Genomic DNA, 22276 nt, shown 5'->3' with positions numbered 1-22276 from the left:
AATTTTATTTATTAAATATAAAAAATACTATAGAAGTATAAATATTTTTTAAAATTAATGCCATATAAACTACAATAGAAAAAATTATTAGAAAAATACTCTTAAGGGCATTTCATTGTTTCGAGGAATGTCATGCATTTTGCAATTTTTTAATTGAGTCATAACAGAACATTGAATTTTTAGTGATTTTCTCTTTTTCAAAATGCTAGTGCATCGACTTAATTGTTCTTGCCTACTCTCAAATATTTATGAAGTAAAAAGGGAAAAAAATCTCATTTTCTGTAACAAAATTAAGCAAACAGTATATAATAAACAAAGGCAATTTTCATTGAAAATATACATCAATTTCAAACAATTGTACATCAATTTCAAACAATTGTTCATAACTCTGTTTTCCAAAAGGACAAATATACATTACAAACTTGGTTGTATGGTACGCAGTCTAAAGAAAAGACTGTCCAGATCTCAAAGCTCCAGTTCAATATACCCATCTCAATAATTTTCAAATGGATATGGAGCAAAATGACATATGTAGGATTCTTTTTTCTTCATCTCCAAAAGAACCTAACCAATTTCTCTGGGATGGGAGAGAATTAATAACACATCAAAAATCACTCTCTCAAACACCAAATTTATCCTTTTTATCAGAATCCATTTTTTTTCCCTCAGCTCTAAATGACCCAAAATACAATCTATCTTCCAACTTCAAAAAGAGACGAGCTTTATTTTTTAACTCTGTCCTCTGCTTGCTTGCTCAATATCAATAGAGCTGGGACTGCAGGGACTTATCCTTTTGTCCCTGCTCAGAAGCCTCTTCAATGATCTCAATCTCGTCGTCACCGGCGACTTCAAATCCTCATCGGCGAATCTTCCACCGGAAGGTGATACCGTCGAGGAGGAGTTCTCTCCCGGAATGTCAATCACCAGCATTCCATCAGGCCTACTTGTAGCTAACGAAGATGAAGAAGAAGAAGGTGGAGCAAGGGGTTGAGAAGAAGGGCCTTCTTCCAATTCCAAACAAGCACCACCGGAGCTAACCTGGGTTTGATTCCCCCAAAACAATACATTTGTGGGGAAATTTGGAGTCTCTGTGGAAAACCCAGAAGCCAAATTCTCATCGTGAACACTTCCTGCCAATGCTGCCGAACCAGCAGCAGCGTCGTCGTCGTCGGAGCTCTCCGGAGCGACGGCGTTCCGGCAAATAGGGCAGGTCGAGTGGGACTGAAACCACATGTCGATGCAATCGACGTGGAAACCATGGTTGCATTTGGGAAGAAGACGAGCTTTCTCTCCCTGAACAAGCTCAGACAGACAAACGGCGCATTCGAGCCCGTCTTTGAAGTCTTCTGGCCGATATACCAACACAGGGAGGGATCTGAGTATGGACGGTTCGAGCCCTTGTCGAAGAGATCCAATTGTTGGGTCTTGACCGGGAGCGAAAACGAAGCGGCTTCGGCGACGACGACGGGATTGTTGTTGATGAGGGTCAGCTGCGGATTGATCGACACGCCACCAAAACCATTTGGCGTAGAGATGGAGGAAAAGGACGAACACCACCACCACGAAGAGTACTATTATAGCAGTCACCATGATCTTTCCGGTAAGCTCAACGGCTCTGGACTCGCCGAAAGTTCGACTAAGCTGAGAATCCTCTCCCATTTTGTTCTTCTTGAATCTTTGTCAATAGGGTTTTTGCAAAAATTCCAGAAAGAGATAAATAAAAGAAAGGAAGGGGAAAAAAAAAAAAAGTTTTTATCTTTAAAATCCCAAGAATGGAAAATTGGGTCTTGAAATGCTGACCCAGTATGGGTTTGGTGCTGTTTGCTTTTAATATTTGAAGATTTGCGCAATAAAAATAAGGTATAAATATGAAAACAAAAAAGAAAGAGATAATGGATGTGAAAAAAGAAGAAGAAGAAGTTGGACTTGTTGTTTTGGGGAGGGAAGGAATGTGGTAGGAAAGAGCTTTCGTGACTTAAATGTTGGAATGGATTGGAGAGGCAAAGACGAGGGAGTATTCAAAGGAACAAGGAAGGCTTAGAGGGAAACTACCTCCACTTAGGACTCGCACATAGACTTGGACTTTTTTTCTTTTTATTTATTTATTTATTATTATTATTATTATTATTGTGTTGAGGAGACCGGAGAGGATGACAATGGAAAAAAGAAGACAACTCTCTTTTGGGTCCAAATATTTGCGAGTTGAAACTTGGACCTTCAAATCCTTCCTAACCCCATTTCGCTTTCAGTTATGTACTCTTCTTTTTTGACCTCACCAATCACATGTGTTTGAAATCTGCCTGCCAAAGGGTTAACTTGTTCAAATTTTCTTTTTTATTTATTGCCAATTATATCAATATCTCAAATCATATAAATTGAATTTTCCTCAATAATAATAGTCAACATAGTCCAATGAAAAATCCACATATAGTTTCGTAAATGATATGTTTACTACTATTAGCATTAAGTTAATTTTTTTCACATAGAACTGGCTGTTCAATTGAAACTATAATTGAATTGAGAATCCAAATATGCATAATATTCGATGTTTCTATGAATGGGCTTTTCAAATATAAATAAGAGTACATGGTGGTTGATATTGGACCAGCATGAACCCTACTCGATATTTTAACACACATATGATTTTTGATGAGCACTCAAGCTGCCTTGGGAAAGGGTCAAATTAGACAGTAGTAGTGGTTATTGGTTAAGTCAGGAGCAAGTGTAAGTTTAACGACCAAAACGACTCTTTTAGCCACAAAGTCCCTCCCCAAATTCAACAATATTTCTGATAAAAATCAACAAGGGGGAACATAAAGGAGATGCAGTTGATGCATCACAATCCATCCCTAGTTAAAAGGATCATCCAAAGATTAAGGGAGTAATAGAGATTTTTCAAAGTAATTAGATTCTCAAGGAAAAAATCATCTGAAAAAAGGAGTGGGGCCTCCCTCAAACGTTATCACATGGGTTGTGTCTAGACTACTAGTCACCACCTGCTTTTGATTTTCTAGTCAAGTAAATTTTTGACCCTAATTTCCATGTTTGCCATTCAATTATTATAAAATTTAGCTCTGCCATGTATAATTTTGAAAAACCCAGGGGATTAAAAAAAAAAAAAAAAAAGGAGTTGCAAATTATGTCTTTTACTAAGAGCATCTCCTGCTCTTTATTTTAAAAAAACATGTTTTGAAGATTTTTAAAACATGAAAACTGCTTTTTTTTTATTTAACTCCAATGTTATTTTTTTTATATAACTATTATTTATTTTACGTTTCCTCGTAAACAAATTATGATTCACATTTTCCTTTTTCCCTTTTACTCTTTCTTGCACCAAACTAGGATTTAAAAAGATTGAAATATAAAATTATAATTAATAAATTTGATTGTAAATGTACATAGAAATAGCAATAAATGAATTTATTAAAAGCCTTATATAAAAAATGAATTTGATTCTATACATTTGAAGAATCAAATCTTATTTTTCATTTTAATTTTTTAATTGAAATAATATATAGGAATTATAAAAAATATGCATGGCTCTTTAAAATAAAAAGAGAAAAAAAAAACTTTTGAAAAGTATCCTGAAGACATTTTGATACAGTAAAATTTGAGAGTCTATTTTAAAATGTAAAAGACATAAAATTGATGACCACAAGCAAAAAAATAAAATAAAAAATAAAATTGATGACTTGGGTATTTGTGTTTACCCACCAACAGGGTGTAGGTAAATTTAATCTGGTTAAATTAAATGCAATTTTGCCCACAATTATGGGCTTTAATTTGCATAAAAGTCAAGAAAAAAAAAAAAAAAGGGTTTGGGACAAAATGATTGAATTGGAATGATATTCCCATATCCCATAATGACCATTGATGGCATTTCTCCATGGTTAAAGCAGAACCACGCACAGGAATGAGTGGCTTATTGATGACTTTGTCTGGTGTAGGAATAGGGAATACGAATGGCAGTGTGTGATCATCAAACACATCGAACTCATAACCTGATGCTAACTAGGTACAAATCAGGCTGCCTCCGGGCCGCAAGGCTTTTCATTTTTTATTTTTTTTATTTTTTTATTTTTTTGTGTTTTTGAAAAAGCAGGACCCATCTTAGCTAGCCATAAACATAACTTTGTTATCCACAATTTGATTCAGAATAATTGCATAATCCTACTGCTTTTTCTTATACTCATATGTTTTAAACATATACTTGAGATTTGTATCGTCTGCTTGTTTTGTTGAGGAAATATAACTATTTCACACACACTCCTCAAAGAGTACCCCATCTAATTTATCACCATTTTTTTTTCCCATTAAGAGTTGGGGGGTAAAACATGCTAATATAGCATGATATAGATTGCTTGTTAAGTTAACATCAATGATGATGCTTATCTATGTATATGTGTATATATATATATATTATTCACCAAGTCCAGTCAATTCTAAATTAATATTCTTCTCTTATGTCACCCCAATTACGAGATGAGATTAAACTTCGGTATGTCTTGATTAGCAAGTTTTATAACGTACACATGTGAACCACTCAGCTTTTTGGAAAGTAATATAATACAGATTATGATGTCTGTATTAAGCTCCCATCAACTAGAAAATAAATAAGCTCGTGAACCGAAGTCTAATATATCATATTTATACATTTGTAATAATACAGGAACGCATGAATGCGAAAATAAGTAAGCTTAACTTATAGATCAAATTAATAATCTTTACATCTTTGAGAGAAGTTTCTCAGTACAATATTACTGTTTGTTTGGAACGTGATAGCTGTTGGTCATGATACAAATGAAGCAATATGTCCAAACCCATGATTTTGTGCTTATTATTAGTCCAATATCAATAATATAAGAGAGTAATTTTCATCAAATAGTTTGTTATTTTAACTTCTAGTATCCGCAGGATTGGCACATTAATTGTTGTATTGTGACAAACAGTAGAGAACTTTCAACAGGACAAGGTAAGATGTTATTTTACTTAAATATTTGTTTTATTTTGTATATATATATATATATATACACATACATAAAACATATCAACAGATAAAAACAAAGTGCTTACAATCTGTAGTTTTGGGAATTTGGGTTTGGTCCAAACAGGATGACTAAGTTGGTCTAAGTTAACAGACAAGATGGACAAAACAAAAGTGTAACATTTAAAGCTGCATACAGAGAACACAGAGAGATCATCAGGCATACATAGATTTTCTTTAATTTGCAAGCTATTAAAACTTCAATAAAAACTCAAACTCAAAATCAGAGGTTGGATTGATTGTCTCAGAGTTCAGTTGGATCCAGGTACAGATTCTGTGAAACACAGAACCAAATACACCATTATCATTATGATACTGATTCTGAGGAAGAAGGTTTATGGCCCTCTCTCGACATAGAGGGCAAGTGGGATGGTATTTCAGCCAGGAGTCTATGCAATAACCGTGGAAACCATGGTTGCAATGAGGAAGAAGCCGGAGATTTTCCCCTGCGGATACCTGGCAGAGGCACACTGCACACTCGGCGGGGCCAACACTTTCTTCTTCTTCAAGCCTGGCTGTATGATTACCATGCAAATTTGGCAACCATTTTCTTACAAGAAAAAAACTTGTGGTGAAGAAGAACATGATGGTGGTGCTGATTACCAGTGTGGCAGATGATACATAGGAATCCATTAAGCCCCTCATCATTGTTTTAATTTCTTGGCCTTTTTCGTTTATCTCTTATAGAGATATTTATAAGGGTGTGCTTACGTCTGTTTTTGAACTTAAACCATACTTGGATTCTGACTAGTAAGCGAGGACCCATAAAGCCCCTGACCATATGGAAGAGCATGACATGGTAGTTGATTTGGTTGATTAGCTAGGATGAGTTACAGAACAAATTTTAATTGTGTCAAAAGTTTCAGCTTAATTGGTTTCAAAATTCTTAATTAATTAAGCTGCAGCTTTAAATCGATGCAAGCATAGGGAAATTTATAGTCCGTGTGCTTGCGTTTCATTTTGACTTAACCATACTTGGATATTGACTAGTAAGCTAAGACCCATGAAGCCCTGACTATATGAAAGAGCATGACATGGTAGTTTGATTTTGATTAGTTGGAATGCGTGCCAGAACAATATTTAATTTTCTGCTTAATGATGGGTTTCAAAATTCTTATCTATTTAAGCTGTAAATTGATGCAAGTAACTACCATCTATTCAAACATTTGAGAGGTGGCTAATGTATGCAAGAACCCATTCGAGGGAAAATGCAGTTAATTTGCTGGTTCTAAATGACCGGTTTTCTTCTTTCTTCTTTCTTAATGATGGGTTCAAAATTCTTATTTAAGCTATAAATTGATGCGATGCAAGTAACTACCATCTATTCAAACATTTGAGTCTTGGCTAATGTATGCAAGAACCCATTCGAGGCAAAATGCAGTTAATTTGCTGGTACTAAATGACTGGTTTCCTTCTTTCTTTCTTTCTTTCTTTCCTTCTATCTACTTTTCCAAAGTGAGACTTCTCAAACTAAACCATTTTTTCTCATATTTTGTTTCTCGAAACTTGATTAAAAGTCATGACTTATGAATCAAGACTATTTTATAAATTCTTTTGAGTCCATCTTTTGTCAAAACGAAAATATAAATTTCATTTTTCACCTAAAAAAATGGTGGGACCCAAATGGGCCAGACCTTTGTTTGTGTGTTCGGCTAAGCTATCTTCAGCCCAAACAGCCGTGGAGTATTTTTTGGGCAAACGTACGACCCAACCCACCAAGCAATGGGTACGGTTCGAGTCGAAGAAAATATCAGAACAGAAAGGCAAGGGAGGCTTGGTGGTGATAATGGGCTAAATTTAATCTGTGCAATTCGTTATCCTGGCTGGTGCCTTTAACTCTATTATCAGACCGACTCTTTTTGTTGTGTGCACCATACTGTGTGGCTCACGCAGTCGCAGAGTGTTTCTTCCTCACTCACTCACTCCCTCCCTCTGCCTCCTTTGGCAACCGCCTTTCTCTTATCCCGAATTCAACCTGCTGTTGGGTTCTCTCTGAATTCAGTTTCTGACTTCTTCTTTGACTCAACTGGTCTCTCCTCAGTTGTTGTCTGTTTAAATGGTAAACAAACAAAGTTATGTATTCTCGGTTTCTGCGCTAAGCTGTTCTTAAGTTCGGGATTTGGCTGAATGAGCTCCCATGCATTTACTTGGTACTATCTTCTCTCCTCTACTATTCTCTGTGTGTTTATTAATTTAATTATTTCTGGTTTCAACTTATTTCTCTTCGTTGTTTATATTTTTTTGTTGCTGAGACCTTGATGGACTAACCTACTCTGTGATTGATTGACATTCTCAAATTACTGAAGTTTTCTAATCCAATCAGTCACTGGGGTTAATTTATAACCTTAGATATTTCACTGTGAAAAGGATTGTTATTTGTTAAGCTTTTCTATGGCTAATGGATTTTACCTGGGATTTGCTAAAAGGCAACTCTTTAATGCATATATTTCTTAGCAGAGATTGCTGCTACACAGCCCGCCTTCCAAAACCATCTGGGTACACTCAGGGCTCAGGCCCCTCTTCATGGTAAAGTAACTTCAAGACCATTTACTTATGGAAATGAGAAGAGATTGTTCTCTGCTTGGAGATTTCTGGACATAACTAAAAATTTGAACTTTAACAAGTGGCACCATGAAATGCCTAGCTGTAGACTTGTTATTAAGGCAGTTGCTACTCTTGAACCCACAAGTGTGGTTAAGAATGAAGATGCACACTCTGGTCACAACAATTCAAAGCTGGGTGTAGATGCAAGTCTTCCAAAAGCTCAGCTCAAAACTTTTGATGAAAATTCTACAGAATTGGATGAGAGAGAGAAATTGAGACGAATGAGGATCTCTAAAGCAAATAAAGGGAACACGCCATGGAACAAAGGCAGGAAGCACAGTCCTGGTAAAGATATGCTCATCAAGTCTGGATTTTGTATCTACCAATATGTTTTTCACAATCATAATTTAAAGAATTTGAGCCTCAATCTTTCAATAATTGCAGAAACCCTTCAGCGGATCAGAGAGGGAACAAGGCTTGCAATGCAGAATCCTAAGGTGATGTCATGTAAGAATTGATATGCAGGTTCTCTTGAATGATTTTAACATGTTTAGAAAGAAACGAATCAATAAAATAAGTAGTCTGCATTTCTAGTCTTGGTTATTGGATAAAACATTTTTCTCATTTAATTGTTACATGAGGTGTATTGGGTTATACACCACTCTTTTTTTACATTCTACTAAACTGTGAATTTTAAGAAACCGTAGTTGTTTAACCAAGCAAAATGTCCCTTACCTTTTTGCTTAGATCACTCCATTCTTTTACTACCAATGAAAAGGGGAACCCCTTGACTTACCCTCTAGAACTTCTCAATTTATTCTTATATAACCAACCCACTTGTGCATGCCAGAATGTTTAATATTAGTATTCTTGGGTATACTAAATTCTCATAATCTAAGGTTAAATGATCTGCACCCCATACGCTGAACCTTAGTTGCTTCAAGGGTAAACAAGTTGCTTAGTAATTAATGCTGTATTGGTAACTAATAGATTGGCATAGTATTACTAATGTGACCAGTAATCTCGTTGCATACTTTACTCAGAAAGAATTGATTTGTTTATGGCTTGTCTTTCTTCTATTCCATACCCTAACTTGGAATTCCATTTTTAGCTCTGTTCAAATTACTTATCTTTTTTGCATTAAACAAGTAATCTTTGGGTCTCTTGTTTCCTTTTATCCCTTTAATTCAAAGTGCTGGATATTGTTAGAAATTTTTAGTATGTGAGATGACCAAAAGTTTAGATCATTGATGAGGTTAAGCTAAAGGGTTCTTGTACCCTCATTCTTAATAGTGTCATATACAAAGTTTCTCATGAATATCTTCAAATTGTTCATTCTATCAATGAAATTTTGCTATGCAGGTCAAAATGAAGTTGGTTAACCTTGGACATGCTCAAACGTAAGTTTCGTGCCATTCCACTCATTAGTATAGGTTTTACAACTGCCTTCTTCCTCTTCTAATTTCCTAGCATCTGAAATACCTTAAACTGATACTCTTAAATTGGCTCGAGGTAGGGTCTTTAAGTGGTCCAACTATATCATGTTTTTATAGCCTCATCATTACAAAAAAATTTTGTGTTCTTGTATTGATTGTACAGCGAAGAGACAAGGATAAAAATTGGGGTTGGAGTACGAATGGGATGGGAAAGACGACGTCAGAAGCTACTGGTGCAGGAAACTTGCCACTTTGAATGGCAGAACTTAATTGCAGAAGCTTCAAGACAAGGCTCTGTTGATGAGGAAGAGCTGCAATGGGATTCCTACAAGATCTTGGATGAACAGCTTAAGCGTGAGTGGTTGGAGAGTGTCGAACTGAGGAAAACAATGCCTAGGCCAAAAGGAAGCAAGAGAGCACCCAAGTCTCTTGAGCAAAGGAGGAAGATAGCAGAAGCAATCTCTCGAAAATGGTCTGATCCTGTAAGTGAATCTAATTTTATCTTAGAGTGGTCAGCTTTCTAATAATTCCATCGCTGCTTTGGCATCTTTCAATAGTTTTGAAAATTTTTTCCCTTATAAAATTCTTCCCGTTCTCAATGTTCTCCATAGTTACCATTTTAAAAAGGGATGCTTTATGTTGTATCTTTCTAGTTTGTCCCTCTTTATCCTTGTGACACTTAGTTTGCCTTGCTAATCATCAAGAGTTGAACTGATAAATTGTTGAAGTCCCACTTCCTCAGGGGCCTTGTCTTATTTGTGATTCATTTTGATACCATTATTACTTATTTTTAACCTTTTTGTTTTTTTTTCCTTCCCCTCCAAATTCTATTATCCTTAAATCAGGAGTACCGCGAACGGGTTTGTTCTGCTTTGGCTAAATATCATGGCACACCAGCTGGAACAGAAAGAAAGCCCAGGAGAAGACCGACTAGTGAAGCACAGTCCACAAGAAGAAGCCCTGCAAAGAAAAAAGTTGTTGCTGAATACAGTTCTCCTAAGACTGAAACTAAAATTCAAAATCAGCGAGAAAAGTTGAGGAAACGCAATGCACCCTTGTATAAAGATCCTTTGGCAAGTTCTAAGCTGGAGATGATAAAAAACATCAGAGCACAGAGAGCAGCAGTAGAAACCAAGAAATCTGAAACCATTGAACGAGCTAGGTAAGTTAATCTGATGAATCCTTATAACCGAAAACAAGTTATTTAAAGCAGTCCATATATCCTTGCAAGACTTATGCAAATTGAGCTTTCATCACGGCACGGAAAATGAAAGTATGTTTATCTAATTGTATCATGCACCATTTATTTATTTAGAAGTGCCTTTTTATGATATTCTGTAGGCTATTGATTGCTGAAGCTGAAAAGGCAGCCAAGGCCCTTGAGGTTGCTGCAACAAAGAGTCCTATTGCTCAAGCTTCTCTCATGGAGACTAGAATGCTTATAGCTGAGGCAGTTCAGTCAATTGAATCTATTGAGTCAGGTTTGATATCCTCCCAGGAGAATGGCAAATACCCTTTACCTTCACCTACACCTACACCTACATCAAACGAAATGGATGGTCAGGCTGACATGGAAATAGATGGTAGAAAGCCGGTTCTGGATAAAGCAGATGACAAAAAAGTGAATGGAAATCATAGCCTAGCATCAAGTAAAGAAGAAGACTTTGATTTAGGGAAGTTCACCTTGCAGCATATACCCAGTGGTGAAGATGAATTTCTCCCAGTGAGTTCCAGTGACTACGCTTTGTCTCCCTTTATTTTTGAGAGCCTAATAAAACAATCAGATTCAGGAGATGAACCTAACAAAGTGGAATTGAACAAACACGGTGAAGAAGAGAAGGTCCCTCCAATCAATGGGTCCAAGGTAGAAACTCCTGAAGAGGATAGGCCTTCTAACTTGGTAACTGTAACTAAAAAGTGGGTTTGCGGGAGGCTCGTTGAAGTAGCAGAAGGAGCTTAGTATCAGCTGAGAAAACACACCGTAACCCTGCAGTGTAGCTTCCCATTTCAACTCTTTCAACCTGGATACTTCTCCAACCACATCCGTTGTTAGTACCACCTAAGAACCAACCCTGCTTTCTTTTCGAGGTTAGCTTTCTGTGGTTGTCAAATAGAGCTAATATTTATTCGTCGACTATGATTGAGATTGACACACACGCACACATATATATAATATATATATATATATGTGTGTGTGATACTATGTCGTTAGACGGGGTGTCTTGGAGCTCTGTTGCATGAACAGTAAGTGTAGCGGCTTATTTGTTATCGTATTTGACATTGAATTCATTTTGTACTGATTAAAAAAACTCGCCCTTTGGGCTGTAATATATATTTCCCATATGTTAACAGCAATACATCCTTCTGTTAAGAAGTGTGTGAAGCAACAACCATGCTTTAGTACGTAAACATATGGTCGGAAATTGGCGTAGTTATATTCCTGTAGATTGTTTCCATTATAGGAGGAAGATTTATGGGTTTCCGAAACTACAGACAGCAAAGGTTGGTGGGTGTAAGCAAACACAGAAAACAAATAGTCACTGATAATTCAAGATTGGTTACAGGTAGTAAATGATATCAAGTCTTGTTAACAGTAGGAGGAGGAGGAGGAGTGAGTTTGTGATCCACATGGGAATTGTTGAATTGGGAATCAACAGTCTTCTCCACCTCTTTTATCTTGTTTTCTTTCATTTCTCTGCCTTCGTTAATGTCCTTGTCCACTTGTTCCTTCTACACCAACAAAAAACCAAAACAAATTAAGCAACCATTGTGCGTATAAATTAGCACAAAAAGAACATGAGGAGCAGCAAATGAAAAGGAACCCAAAAAAAATAAAGAATAAAAAATGCAGTAGCAGTGAAAGAGAAAGAGAAAGAGACGTCGATTGTCTCGGTGACAGGAAGCTTTGCACCGTGCACGGCAGCACGGTTGGATGCCCTTGTTACCATTAGACGACGCATCATCATCATCTTCATCATCATTATCTCTCAGTCTTCCTATTCCTAATACTACTACTACCACCACCACTTACACCACTCTTCCCTGCATTTTACTTTTTTATTTATTTTACGCCATATGTCTGGTTTCAATCCTCAAATATAATCATTCGTCTACTTCAAGCTTCCAACTCTCTGCATTGCATGTCATGCGTCTTCGCCACCACGTGGCTTTTCAACGACATGTGTCCCATTTTCTTGTACAATCCAATTGGCCTTTTTGAGCAGTTGGGCTGGGCTGGGCTGGGCTGCCAAATTCTTACTTTTAATGGGCTGGCTCTGAACGACCCGTGAAGGTGGGCCGGTAAGGAGTCGTTTTCAGCCACCGACAACCTCACCAGATTCTCCAATGCATTTTCATAATTTGTTGGGCTTCTTGTTCTTGTTGATTAAATAACACTCAATCTCCGGATCTTATCATTGGCTTTTGAACCGCCGATCTAAATCTCAGTCAGTTGCCAGTCTACAAACTCTCTCAAAACTCTAAAACGACGCCATTTTTAGCAAGACGATGATGCTTGGCTTGCTTTCTATAACCACCGTTGCGTGCTTGCTATGTTGCTGAGACTACTGGTTCGGAGATTGACTTTGCACTCGCCGCGAGCTTATCAGCTGTAAAATGTTGGAACCGACGGATCAAAAGCACATGGCCCGGACCGATTCGTCGTCCGACGAAGAAGACGATCGCCACCACCTGATCGAGCAGAACGAGAGGAAGCTCCCCACCACCAATCACCAATCGACGTTCCACATTGACGACGACGACGTCGACGGCGGTTATAGCACCCGCCAATTCCACTCCCAGATACGACGCCGTTTCAATTCCCTCTCTTCCCTCAACAAGAAGTACCTCTTCGCCGTCTCTCTCCCTCTCCTCATTGCCGTCCTTTTCTTCTCCACCGACCTCCACGGCGTCTTCTCCTCCAATCTCTCCATCATTCCCTTCGACTCCCTCTCTGATCGACTGCGCGAGTCCGAATTACGCGCCCTCTACTTGCTCCGGCAGCAGCAGTTGGGTCTTTTCAATCTTTGGAATCAAACCGTCGTCCCTGTTGCTTCTCCGATTCCTTCCTCGAATTCCACTCCCAATGCTACTGCTACTCCGTCCAATAGCTCGGTTTCCGGTTCAGCATTCGGAACCGAACAGAATTCATTCGTTGAGGATCTTAAATCCTTGCTTCTTAGGCAGATTTCATTGAACAAAGAGATTCAGCAGGTCCTTCTCGCTCCCCACCGGTCCGAGAATTCCACCACCGCCGGTTTCGAATACGATGTCGGCGATCCCAGTTTCGGTGCTTTTGGTCCCGATAGGTGTAGGAAAGTGGACCAGAAGTTGTCCGACAGAAAAACCATTGAGTGGAAGCCCAATTCGAAAAAATTTCTGTTCGCCATTTGCCTTTCGGGCCAAATGTCCAACCATTTGATTTGCTTGGAGAAGCATATGTTCTTCGCAGCTCTGCTAAATCGGGTTTTGGTTATTCCTAGTCCCAAAGTGGATTACCAATTCAGTAGGGTGTTGGACATTGATCACATCAATAAATGCTTGGGAAGGAAGGTCGTCGTTTCTTTCGAGGAATTCGCCGAGAGCAAGAAGAATCACATTCATATTGATAGGTTTATATGCTATTTTTCTAAGCCTCAACCTTGTTATGTGGATGATGATCATGTTAAGAAGTTGAAGAATTTGGGGATTTCACTGGGGAAACTTGAGTCTCCGTGGGTGGAAGATATTAAGAAGCCGAATAAAAGGACAGTTGAAGATGTTAACTCCAAGTTTTCCACTAATGAAGATGTTATTGCGATTGGGGATGTTTTCTTCTCCGATTTGGAGCGAGATTGGGTGATGCAGCCGGGTGGTCCTATTGCTCACAACTGCAGGACTCTAATCGAACCCAGCCGTCTCATAATGCTTACCGCGCAGCGCTTTATTCAAACATTCTTGGGAAAGAACTTCATTGCACTTCATTTCAGACGACATGGCTTTTTGAAATTCTGGTAAAACTGCTCTTTTCCATGTTTTTGTTTTCTCTACCTTACTTTATTTGAAGTGCGTTTGTGTTTAGTCTTTTGCACTTGCATCATTGTAGGCCAAGCATTGAACGTGTATCGCAACATTTTGTTCTAGTTAGATTTAAGACAGACATGTTAAAAAGTGACAATTCTAGCTCATCGCCTAGTGTAACCACTGACAGCTTCCTCCAAGTTCAAAATAAATAGAGCCGACCAGCCTTTGAATGGTTAACTGGGAATTTGTTTCTGTTTCAAACAGCAACAGCATCCTAACACAGATTGTGACTCAAGGCATTGGAAAATGCAGGACTATTTGACAGCCAATGAATCCGAAGTGGTCATATACATAACTTAAATCATAGTGTTGTCTTCACTGCCTTTCACAAAATATATACCAATGTGCTTACCTTCAAATTAATTATGTATACCTTGCACTCCTTAGAAAATGAAGTTTACCAACTGGATTGTTGGTCATGTGGCCTCTAAGTTTAGGATCGGAATGCATACATAATTACATATGTTTATATTGTGCAGTGTTTCTAAAATATTATTTTTTATGTTACAGCAATGCCAAACAGCCAAGTTGCTTTTACCCCATTCCCCAAGCTGCGGATTGCATCACACGGGTTGTTGAAAGGGCCAATACACCAGTTATATATCTCTCTACAGACGCAGCTGATAGTGAAACTAATTTACTGCAATCACTAGTCGTACTGAATGGAAAGATTGTACCATTAGTTAAACGCCCTGCTCGAAATTCAGCTGAAAAATGGGATGCTCTATTGTACAGGCATGGCCTTCAGGAGGACTCACAGGTAAGTTTATGCTTAGTCTTTCATTTATGTATATCTTTTTGGTTTGGGTTGGACGAATCTTAGATTGTGCAGTATTTTCTTATGTAGTGTAGAATGAACTGTCATAATTTCTTTCAAATGCATTATGCAATGATGTAGATATTAGTAAGTAGCTTTTAAGGGTGGTCTTATAGAAACGAAGCTTGCAATAGCTAGAGGTGTGGCAGTAGCTTGTAGAACATAAAACAGCAATGCAGCTATCTAAAAAGAAATGATGGCTCCAGTGCGGATTAGGTTTAGCATTGGTGATGCTGCAACAATGTAATTGCTACGAGGCTGTTCTATTTTTCACTTTTGTTACTAATGCATGTGTTTCTAATCCTAGCAAGAATCTCAGTCAGAATGAATATTTGAACTATCCATTCCAAACATAATTTTGACTAATCCAGTCATCATTTTAATGTGTTTCTTCCCCACCTCTTTTCCCTAATAAAATAATGTCAGCAGTATTGATAGCAAATGGAGAAAATATCAACTATTTGAGTGGAAAATATGTGAAACATTATGGCAGTTGTAGCATTGCTTGCTTAAAATCCATGTATTAATAGAAGTTTATCATGTTTTCAGGTAGAAGCTATGTTGGATAAGACAATCTGTGCCATGTCTACTGTGTTCATCGGAGCCTCTGGATCCACTTTTACAGAGGATATCTTACGTCTTCGGAAGGATTGGGGATCAGCGTCTCTGTGTGATGAGTACCTTTGCCAAGGTGAACAACCCAATTTCATAGCAGACAATGAATGATGAAGAAATAAAATATTGGTTGATTCTTAGTTTCTGTGGCTTTACCTTAGAGCAACAAAAGGGCAGCCTTGAAATTTATTTACATGTACATTAGTGTATGATAGCAGCATTTGCCACTAGCGCACAAGTTTTGTATTTGGATATTTCAACAGGTTGTTCATTTGATTGTGATTATGTGACGTGCTTGTGAATCTTAAAGTTTACAATCTCCGAGTTCTCACCTCGACTTGTGATCATTCAGTAATAAGTAGTCAAGAGATTATAATGGTGTTTAAGTAGTGCCATCAAAATAACTAAGGGAATCATGATTAATTTTCGGAAACAAAAAAATAAATAAATAACCACCTAAGGCGATCCGCAGTTTAGTAAAAAGCGTCTCAAATGTTTTGGAGGCTGAAACGTCAACATCAACAAGATCATCCATTAGACGTCTGGTGGATTGAAGTTTCTTTATTCAATAATTTGTCACTAATTTCACACAAGTTAGCGGGGGCCACCTCAGCCCTGATCACCACAAACGCTCCTTTCAGTTAAACGTTTGTTATTTTTATTTATTTATTTATTTATTTTTTGGTGAAAATTCTAAACCTATGGTTCGGTCAACGTAATATTTGCCAAAAAGTTTCTAGCCAATATAGTCCTGGGAGTTCGGGGACCTTTCTCTACTCTAAATCCGGTGTTGGTACTCTCCTAATGCATAATACATCTTTCATTATCTCACATGGTTTCCAATTAGAAAATTATATTGATTGACCAAGAATACATAAACCAAGATTGGCCTAATGTAACAACGGATCAGGTCTTGCAAGTTCAGCAGACAAAACTTCGAAAGTTTATTTATTTATTTATTTGATTCTGATAAATCAAAACTTTGTTTATTTTTCATCGTTAGCTTCCAAGAAAGGAACAAAATTGGCATTTCTTTTTCCGAGAGAATATCACCTCATTTTGTTACATTTCAGAGGCAAGTAAGCAAGTGAAACATTGTAAACTATGTAGAGGCCCTGTACTTTAGAACATCATTTCTGTCCAAATCAAAAGCCTTGCAAATATCCAATATACCACATTTACTAAGACCGTCTTCCTCTTGTCCACGATGAAGGAGTTCCTCGAGTTCCTTTGATGGCTGCAACACCTGATTACATTAACGAATCAAAGAGTATTCTGAGAAAATGCAGCTGTGTGTTAAACCCTCATTTACATGGTTCAGAGTAAGAGGGACAATACATAGATGCACCCAAGTGTGCAAGTGCATGGGTCTGTTTGCTCGTTTGCTGTGCAACTGTGCATGTGTAGGGGAATTTAAACAGTCGAAAAGTAATCAGCCATGAAAATGCAATATCAAATAGAAAATCATACCTAACGCGAACAACAAAAATGAAAATAAAATATTTATAACTTCAGAGATACAGTGGTCAGTGCAATAATATAAAGGCTGAGAAAGTAGATAGTTTTAAATATTTAACATCACAAACATAAAAGATGATTTTTGAGCAATAACTAAGTTTGACTGGCAGGCAATCAAAAGCTCCCTTTATGCAGAATTAACAACAACAATATTGTCAATGGCCTATATTAAAAAGCAGAGAAGTTTTGGGGAAGTTTTTAGAGATGATGCTCTTTAATCCAAAAATCATAGGCAAAACAAACTTCAAAAGGAACCTAATGAAATCATTTATGGCATTCAACCTTTACTTTGAACAAAAGTGAACCACAGCAAGGGAAGAAAACTAACAGAAGACAATTTGATAAAATAGTTGTTACTTGTTAAATAACACTTTGGAAAAGAACTAGATTCTTCCTACATCAAGAAACACTGCATGTTTGAAAAAGCTCAAAATGTGGTGAAGGATCCAAATGTATGATCCATCCATAGACAGTTTTTATCAGGACTGATCTCATACACCAACAATAATTAAAGTCAGTGATTGCCAATGAAATAACTTACCCTCAAAGAAAATGCTTTTTTGAGGTTAGTCACAGAGTCATCCCGCTCATCCTCATTGACAGTTGTAGACTTTGAAGTCTGAGAACCATCTGAAACTAGCTCAAGGAGCTTCTCACTTCCCTAAACATTAATAAAACACAGAAGAATGAACAAAGTAAACTTCATGAATGATGGAGGAGCAGGACTGGTAAATGATATTAGACAAGCTCCAACACATTCCTAAGAAAATCCTAGGTCGAGTATACACATGTTTGAGGTAAAACAAATAATACATCAAACCCTGAACACCTCAACATTGCTCAATAATTTTTAAGAACAGTATATACCAAAACGTATCCTCACCTTAAATGCACGCCAATTAGAGTAAGTGCGAAATAAAATCCAGAAGAATGGAATGTTGGGCAAAGGTAAAACCTACATAAGATTAGAGACAAAGCAGGTAAGAAAGAAAATATAGTGCATTTGACAAGACAGTATGAGAAGACATGAAAGCATATGGCTACAAAAATAAAGTATAAAAAAGTAGAACGACTACTAGAGAAAAAAAATGAGTTGACAGCCACAAACTACCACATACGTACAGTAAATACAGCTGTCAATGGAAGCAGCGTAACTGAACCGTAGAAGTAGTTCTTGTGAATAACAGATCCCCTGATCAGATTGCGCTACGTATCAATAAATCTTGATGCACTTATAATAATTAAACAATATGAATCAACAGATATTATGTCAACTTCAATAACTCTACCAGCAAAAAGCATCAGGTTTATAAAAGCAACAATGAGCTTTTGGTTGGAAGTTCAAAAAGAAGGGACAAATACTTCAATTTATGAATCCTGATTGACTTCTTTCCCAACAGAAAGCTTAGAACCCACTATATTTCTTTTACTCATATCTATCTCATCGTCTAAAGCTATTAAAACTCCAGAGATACTTGTAAATGAAATGCCTAAAACTACCTTTATGATAACTATGATAATTTTTACTCAAAAAGATAACCTGACAGAAAGAATGAGACTCAACTAGAAGTAAATACCTTATTGAAATCTTGAACAACACCTATGTTATTTAGTCACAATACCTTTACATACAATCTGCATTAACCAAACAAGAGGGAAAGCAAATACCTCATGGCAATATGCCGTAACCTTCTACGCACAAGCCGCGCATTCAAACTGCAATGTAATGACAGACAATCAATGCACTAACTAACAGACACTTTTATTTTTCTTCTGAAATAAAAATGAGAAAGTTTTTATCTTAGAATGTAATGAATAATGTACATGGCCATTCTGTTGTTCTGATTTGTCCAAATATATATTTTTTTCCTCCATGGAACACCCAACAAAACGGAGAGAGAGAGAAGTAGATAATTATAAAGGCAGGGATTAGTGGGCGATACAATAGGAAAACCTTGAAGGGTAAATGACTTCAACACTGGTGACGTCCTTAGGAATAGACTTCAAAAACATCTCAGAGGGCTTAATACGAGACAAAAGCCGCAATCCCAACCTACATTGTTGCAAGTCAACATCAAAATAACCTTATGGAAGGCGATAATGAGGACTAAAACAATTTAAACAAAAAAAGGAAACTCTTTTAAGTTTACCCATGAATCTTATTCTTAAAAGATCCTTCAGGCGCCTTTTCCAGACCCTTCCAAGCTTTATCCATCTACCCAACAAAAAATGAGAACAAAAAGATTCAAAATTTCCTATAAATCTAAATAAAAACGAGAGATGGGAAAGAGAGCATAAAAATGGCACCTTGTTGACACCGAAATCGATGAGAAGTTCGGGCTTGGAGGTAGATGATTTGGGATTGGAAGAGAAGATTGTAGTCCAAAGTTCTCTGAGAGTAGACGGAGTTTGTTGGGCAGTGGATGAATCGGAAAGCGAAGGCTGAACGGACTTAGTGAAACACCAGTTCCTTCCTTTGATCGGAAACACCACCAGCCTCGCTCTCATTTTCACTCCGTCCAAAAAAAAAAAAAAAAAAAAAAAAAAAAAAACCAAAAAAGCCTCTGCCAAAACCCTAAACCTTGTTTATCCTCCTTGTTAGAATTTTCTGAGAAAGTTGGTATTTTTAGCAGAGTTCTCAGGCCTCTCAAAGCAAAGAGAAAAAAGATTGTGTTTACTCTGTTTGGGTATGTTTATGAGACTATGAGCAGAAATCAAAATCCGGAGAATATCTCGTATATTCCAACTATTGACCCGATTAAAAAACCACGAGGATTCAGTTCCCAAAAAATTAAAAAAAAAATTAAAAAAAATGAAAACGCGAGGATGAATCTCTGTAGTAGTTATTTTACTAACAATTTTTTTAAAAAATAATATAAAAAAATTTACCGGTTTGAGTTTTGAGACCAAGTCAATTGCTTTGGCAGAGAGAGAGAGAGAGACTGAGAGAGAGAGAGTTGGAGCGGCACACTTTTGAGAGCCCTCTCTCGGTCTACTCCTCGCTCTTTGCTGCACACTCACTGCAGTGAGCATCTGAGGTTCAGTGTATAAATATGGTAAAATATGACTTTGGCCCAACTATTTTGAATATTTTTCACAGATGCATTAGAAACTTTCATTATAGCCCATCATTTTTGTTACACTTTCCGGCACCCCAAAAAAAAAAAAAAAAAGTCATTTTTGTTATCCTTTAGCTTCTTTTATTAGTCAAATTATTATCAAAATTTTAATTGCAGTGATATTTTCAGTTTTATCGTTAAAATTTATATTTTTAAAAATTGTTATTTATTTTTTTATAATTTTTTGAAATTATTAAAAGATGCTAATTTATCAATTTTTATCACTTTTTTTAGTTAATTTTTATTTACTTTCAATTTTTTTTGTTATTTCATTTAGAATTTATACTTTTGAAAAATTATTATTTATTTTTTTAATTTTCTAAAATTATCAAAAGAGGCTAATTTATTGATTTTTTTCAATTTTTTAATTAATTTTGACAGTTAAAATTTAAAATTGTATTTTTATACTATTATTTAATCATAAAATATAGATTTTTAATTTTCTTTAATATTTAATTGATAAAAATGACAAATAATTCTATTTTGATAAATATTAAAAACTAAATATTAGTTAATGATAATCTTTTAAGAGTATAAAGTTTAAGCGAAATAATGGCAAAACTAAAATAATGCAAATAAAATTTACATTAAATTAGTTAAATAAACCTTTTAAAAAATAATTAGATAAAAATGATTTATTTATTTTGTTAGGGTTAACTATACTTTTGATTTTTTTAATTTGCTTTCAATTTCAATTGATTATCTTTAAAGTTTCAAAATTTTCACTTGAGTGCCTTTGTTTACATTTTGATTTTGATTTCAATTTAGACTTCATTTTGAACAACTACAATTCTCAAATTTTAGTCTTTTCTGTTTATTGAAAACCTTTCATCTAAATCCATCAATTTTGTTCTAATTTTTTTTAGAGTTCATAGTTTTTGAAAGTCATCACTTACACTTTCATTTTTTATCAATAATTTTTTCAATTTAAGGTCATAATTAAGTTTTCATGGTATTATGCAATCATAAAATGCTATTTTTTTAAAGACTTTCTTTGATATTTAACTATCAAAATTAATCAATAAGAAGTGACATGTAGTTATGCTTTAATAGATATATAAAACTAAAATGATATTTATAATAATTTTTCTCAAGTATAACGTTTAAATATATTTATGGTAAAACTTAAAAAATATAAAAATATTTTTTCCTTCTTCATTACGGAGAGAATCTAAAGAAAATTTTGCTCAAAATAAATGTTTTATTATAAATCCAAAATTTTATAAACTTAACTTAAAATATTAAAAATTAAATCAAATTTCCTATCATAAAGGTTAAATCTAAACTACCTAAATCGAAATAAAACTAAAAAATTAACGGTAGGCTTGATATGCAAAATAAATGAAAAAATAAAATAGTTATTCTATAATATTAACTATTCATATATTTGTATATTTTAAATTTTAAAATATCTATCCTATAAGAATATTTATATTGCAATTTTATGTAAAACTATTCCTTTTGAAAAGTATAAATATTTTTATCATATTTATAATATATTTAAATTTATATTGATTATTTAAAATGAAAAATACAGAAGTAATTATAAAATTTTGCTTGAAATTAATTTTTACCAAATTTAATATTTTTGGAATGATTTTTTTTTATATATATATAAAAAAATCTAATTCAATATTATAATTCATTTTTTTTTAATTTTTATGAATAGATATTTGTATCTTATTAAGAATAACAGTTTTATATATAAAATGTGTCAAAAGAATCTTGATTGAAAAAAAAAATATGAAAACAAAGGCTTAAATTGAAACCATAATGAAAATTAATACACTTAATTGAAAAAATGAAATTTGGGATACTTAATTGAAATTGAGAGCAAACAGTCCAAAAGAATAGTTAACCCATATATATATATATATATATTATGTTGAACTTATTTAATTCAAACATTATAACTATATTCATTTTAAATAATAAAAAACTTAGTAATTTACATCAAACACAGTTATGGATTAATTATTTTCCTGTCCTAATCCTAGTCCCAGATTAACTCCTAAGCCTAGTTATAGTCCTAATCCTAATCCAGTGCCCAAATTGAAACTGTGCTTTTAAACGACATATCGTGTTTCTTTTAAAAGCGACACACCGTTTTCTAATTTCGTGT

The 22276-nt window shown here is 35.4% G+C and overlaps 4 protein-coding genes and 1 long non-coding RNA gene across 7 annotated transcripts; 2 read left to right on the top strand and 3 right to left on the bottom strand.

The window, feature by feature from the left end:
* Positions 1–304: 304 nt before the first annotated feature.
* On the bottom strand, positions 305–2157 carry LOC107434456 (RING-H2 finger protein ATL3). Its single transcript, XM_016045930.4, has one exon. The coding sequence runs from the start codon at positions 1657–1659 to the stop codon at positions 730–732; it is 930 nt and encodes a 309-aa protein (XP_015901416.3). The 5' UTR covers positions 1660–2157; the 3' UTR covers positions 305–729.
* Positions 2158–6771: 4614 nt separating this feature from the next.
* On the top strand, positions 6772–11398 carry LOC107434437 (uncharacterized). Of its 3 annotated transcripts, none has more exons than XM_016045917.4 (7): positions 6772–7194; positions 7502–7933; positions 8033–8085; positions 8951–8988; positions 9188–9506; positions 9870–10186; positions 10366–11398. In XM_016045917.4, exons 1-7 carry the CDS (start codon positions 7182–7184, stop codon positions 10982–10984), a joined length of 1791 nt encoding a protein of 596 aa, XP_015901403.2. In that variant the 5' UTR covers positions 6772–7181; the 3' UTR covers positions 10985–11398. The 3 variants fall into 3 exon arrangements, with proteins under 3 accessions (XP_015901403.2, XP_015901395.2, XP_024932108.2); XM_016045909.4 differs by having other exon boundaries at positions 7499–7933; XM_025076340.3 differs by having other exon boundaries at positions 6778–7194; positions 7471–7933.
* A 39-nt stretch (positions 11399–11437) lies between these two features.
* LOC107434450 (uncharacterized) lies at positions 11438–12215 on the bottom strand. The gene is made up of 2 exons (XR_001582899.4): positions 11904–12215; positions 11438–11754 (listed from the first exon to the last, which is right to left on the bottom strand). It is a non-coding gene; the product is annotated as an uncharacterized LOC107434450 (long non-coding RNA).
* A 227-nt stretch (positions 12216–12442) lies between these two features.
* Positions 12443–15834, top strand: LOC107434277 (O-fucosyltransferase 36). The gene is made up of 3 exons (XM_016045732.4): positions 12443–14015; positions 14596–14845; positions 15452–15834. The coding sequence occupies exons 1-3, from the start codon at positions 12640–12642 to the stop codon at positions 15626–15628; spliced, it is 1803 nt and encodes a 600-aa protein (XP_015901218.2). The 5' UTR covers positions 12443–12639; the 3' UTR covers positions 15629–15834.
* A 603-nt stretch (positions 15835–16437) lies between these two features.
* On the bottom strand, positions 16438–20071 carry LOC107434419 (uncharacterized protein C23H3.12c). Its single transcript, XM_016045894.4, has 8 exons — positions 19343–20071; positions 19186–19250; positions 18990–19088; positions 18704–18751; positions 18158–18227; positions 17919–17990; positions 17577–17696; positions 16438–16763 (listed from the first exon to the last, which is right to left on the bottom strand). Exons 1-8 carry the CDS (start codon positions 19541–19543, stop codon positions 16620–16622), a joined length of 819 nt encoding a protein of 272 aa, XP_015901380.1. The 5' UTR covers positions 19544–20071; the 3' UTR covers positions 16438–16619.
* Positions 20072–22276: the final 2205 nt, after the last annotated feature.

The sequence above is a fragment of the Ziziphus jujuba genome, chromosome 1 (genome assembly GCF_031755915.1).
Source record: "Ziziphus jujuba cultivar Dongzao chromosome 1, ASM3175591v1".
NCBI classification, from domain to species: domain Eukaryota; kingdom Viridiplantae; phylum Streptophyta; class Magnoliopsida; order Rosales; family Rhamnaceae; genus Ziziphus; species Ziziphus jujuba.
The sequence above is the reverse complement of the archived record's forward strand: the minus strand, read 5'-3'. Positions and strand labels throughout refer to the sequence as shown.

Excerpts from the sequence above, each read along its gene's own strand:
- LOC107434456 (XM_016045930.4), bottom strand. The coding sequence starts at position 1,659 with ATGGGAGAGGATTCTCAGCTTAGTCGAACTTTCGGCGAGTCCAGAGCC.
- LOC107434437 (XM_016045909.4), top strand. Across the intron at positions 8,086-8,950 it reads TTGCAATGCAGAATCCTAAG|GTCAAAATGAAGTTGGTTAA; the intron begins GTGATGTCATGT and ends TTTGCTATGCAG. Across the intron at positions 8,989-9,187 it reads AACCTTGGACATGCTCAAAC|CGAAGAGACAAGGATAAAAA; the intron begins GTAAGTTTCGTG and ends TTGATTGTACAG.
- LOC107434277 (XM_016045732.4), top strand. The coding sequence starts at position 12,640 with ATGTTGGAACCGACGGATCAAAAGCACATGGCCCGGACCGATTCGTCG. Across the intron at positions 14,016-14,595 it reads CATGGCTTTTTGAAATTCTG|CAATGCCAAACAGCCAAGTT; the intron begins GTAAAACTGCTC and ends TTTATGTTACAG. Across the intron at positions 14,846-15,451 it reads GCCTTCAGGAGGACTCACAG|GTAGAAGCTATGTTGGATAA; the intron begins GTAAGTTTATGC and ends TCATGTTTTCAG.
- LOC107434419 (XM_016045894.4), bottom strand. The coding sequence starts at position 19,543 with ATGAGAGCGAGGCTGGTGGTGTTTCCGATCAAAGGAAGGAACTGGTGT. Across the intron at positions 18,752-18,989 it reads GAAGTCATTTACCCTTCAAG|TTTGAATGCGCGGCTTGTGC; the intron begins GTTTTCCTATTG and ends ATTACATTGCAG. Across the intron at positions 17,697-17,918 it reads CTAATTGGCGTGCATTTAAG|GGAAGTGAGAAGCTCCTTGA; the intron begins GTGAGGATACGT and ends ATTAATGTTTAG.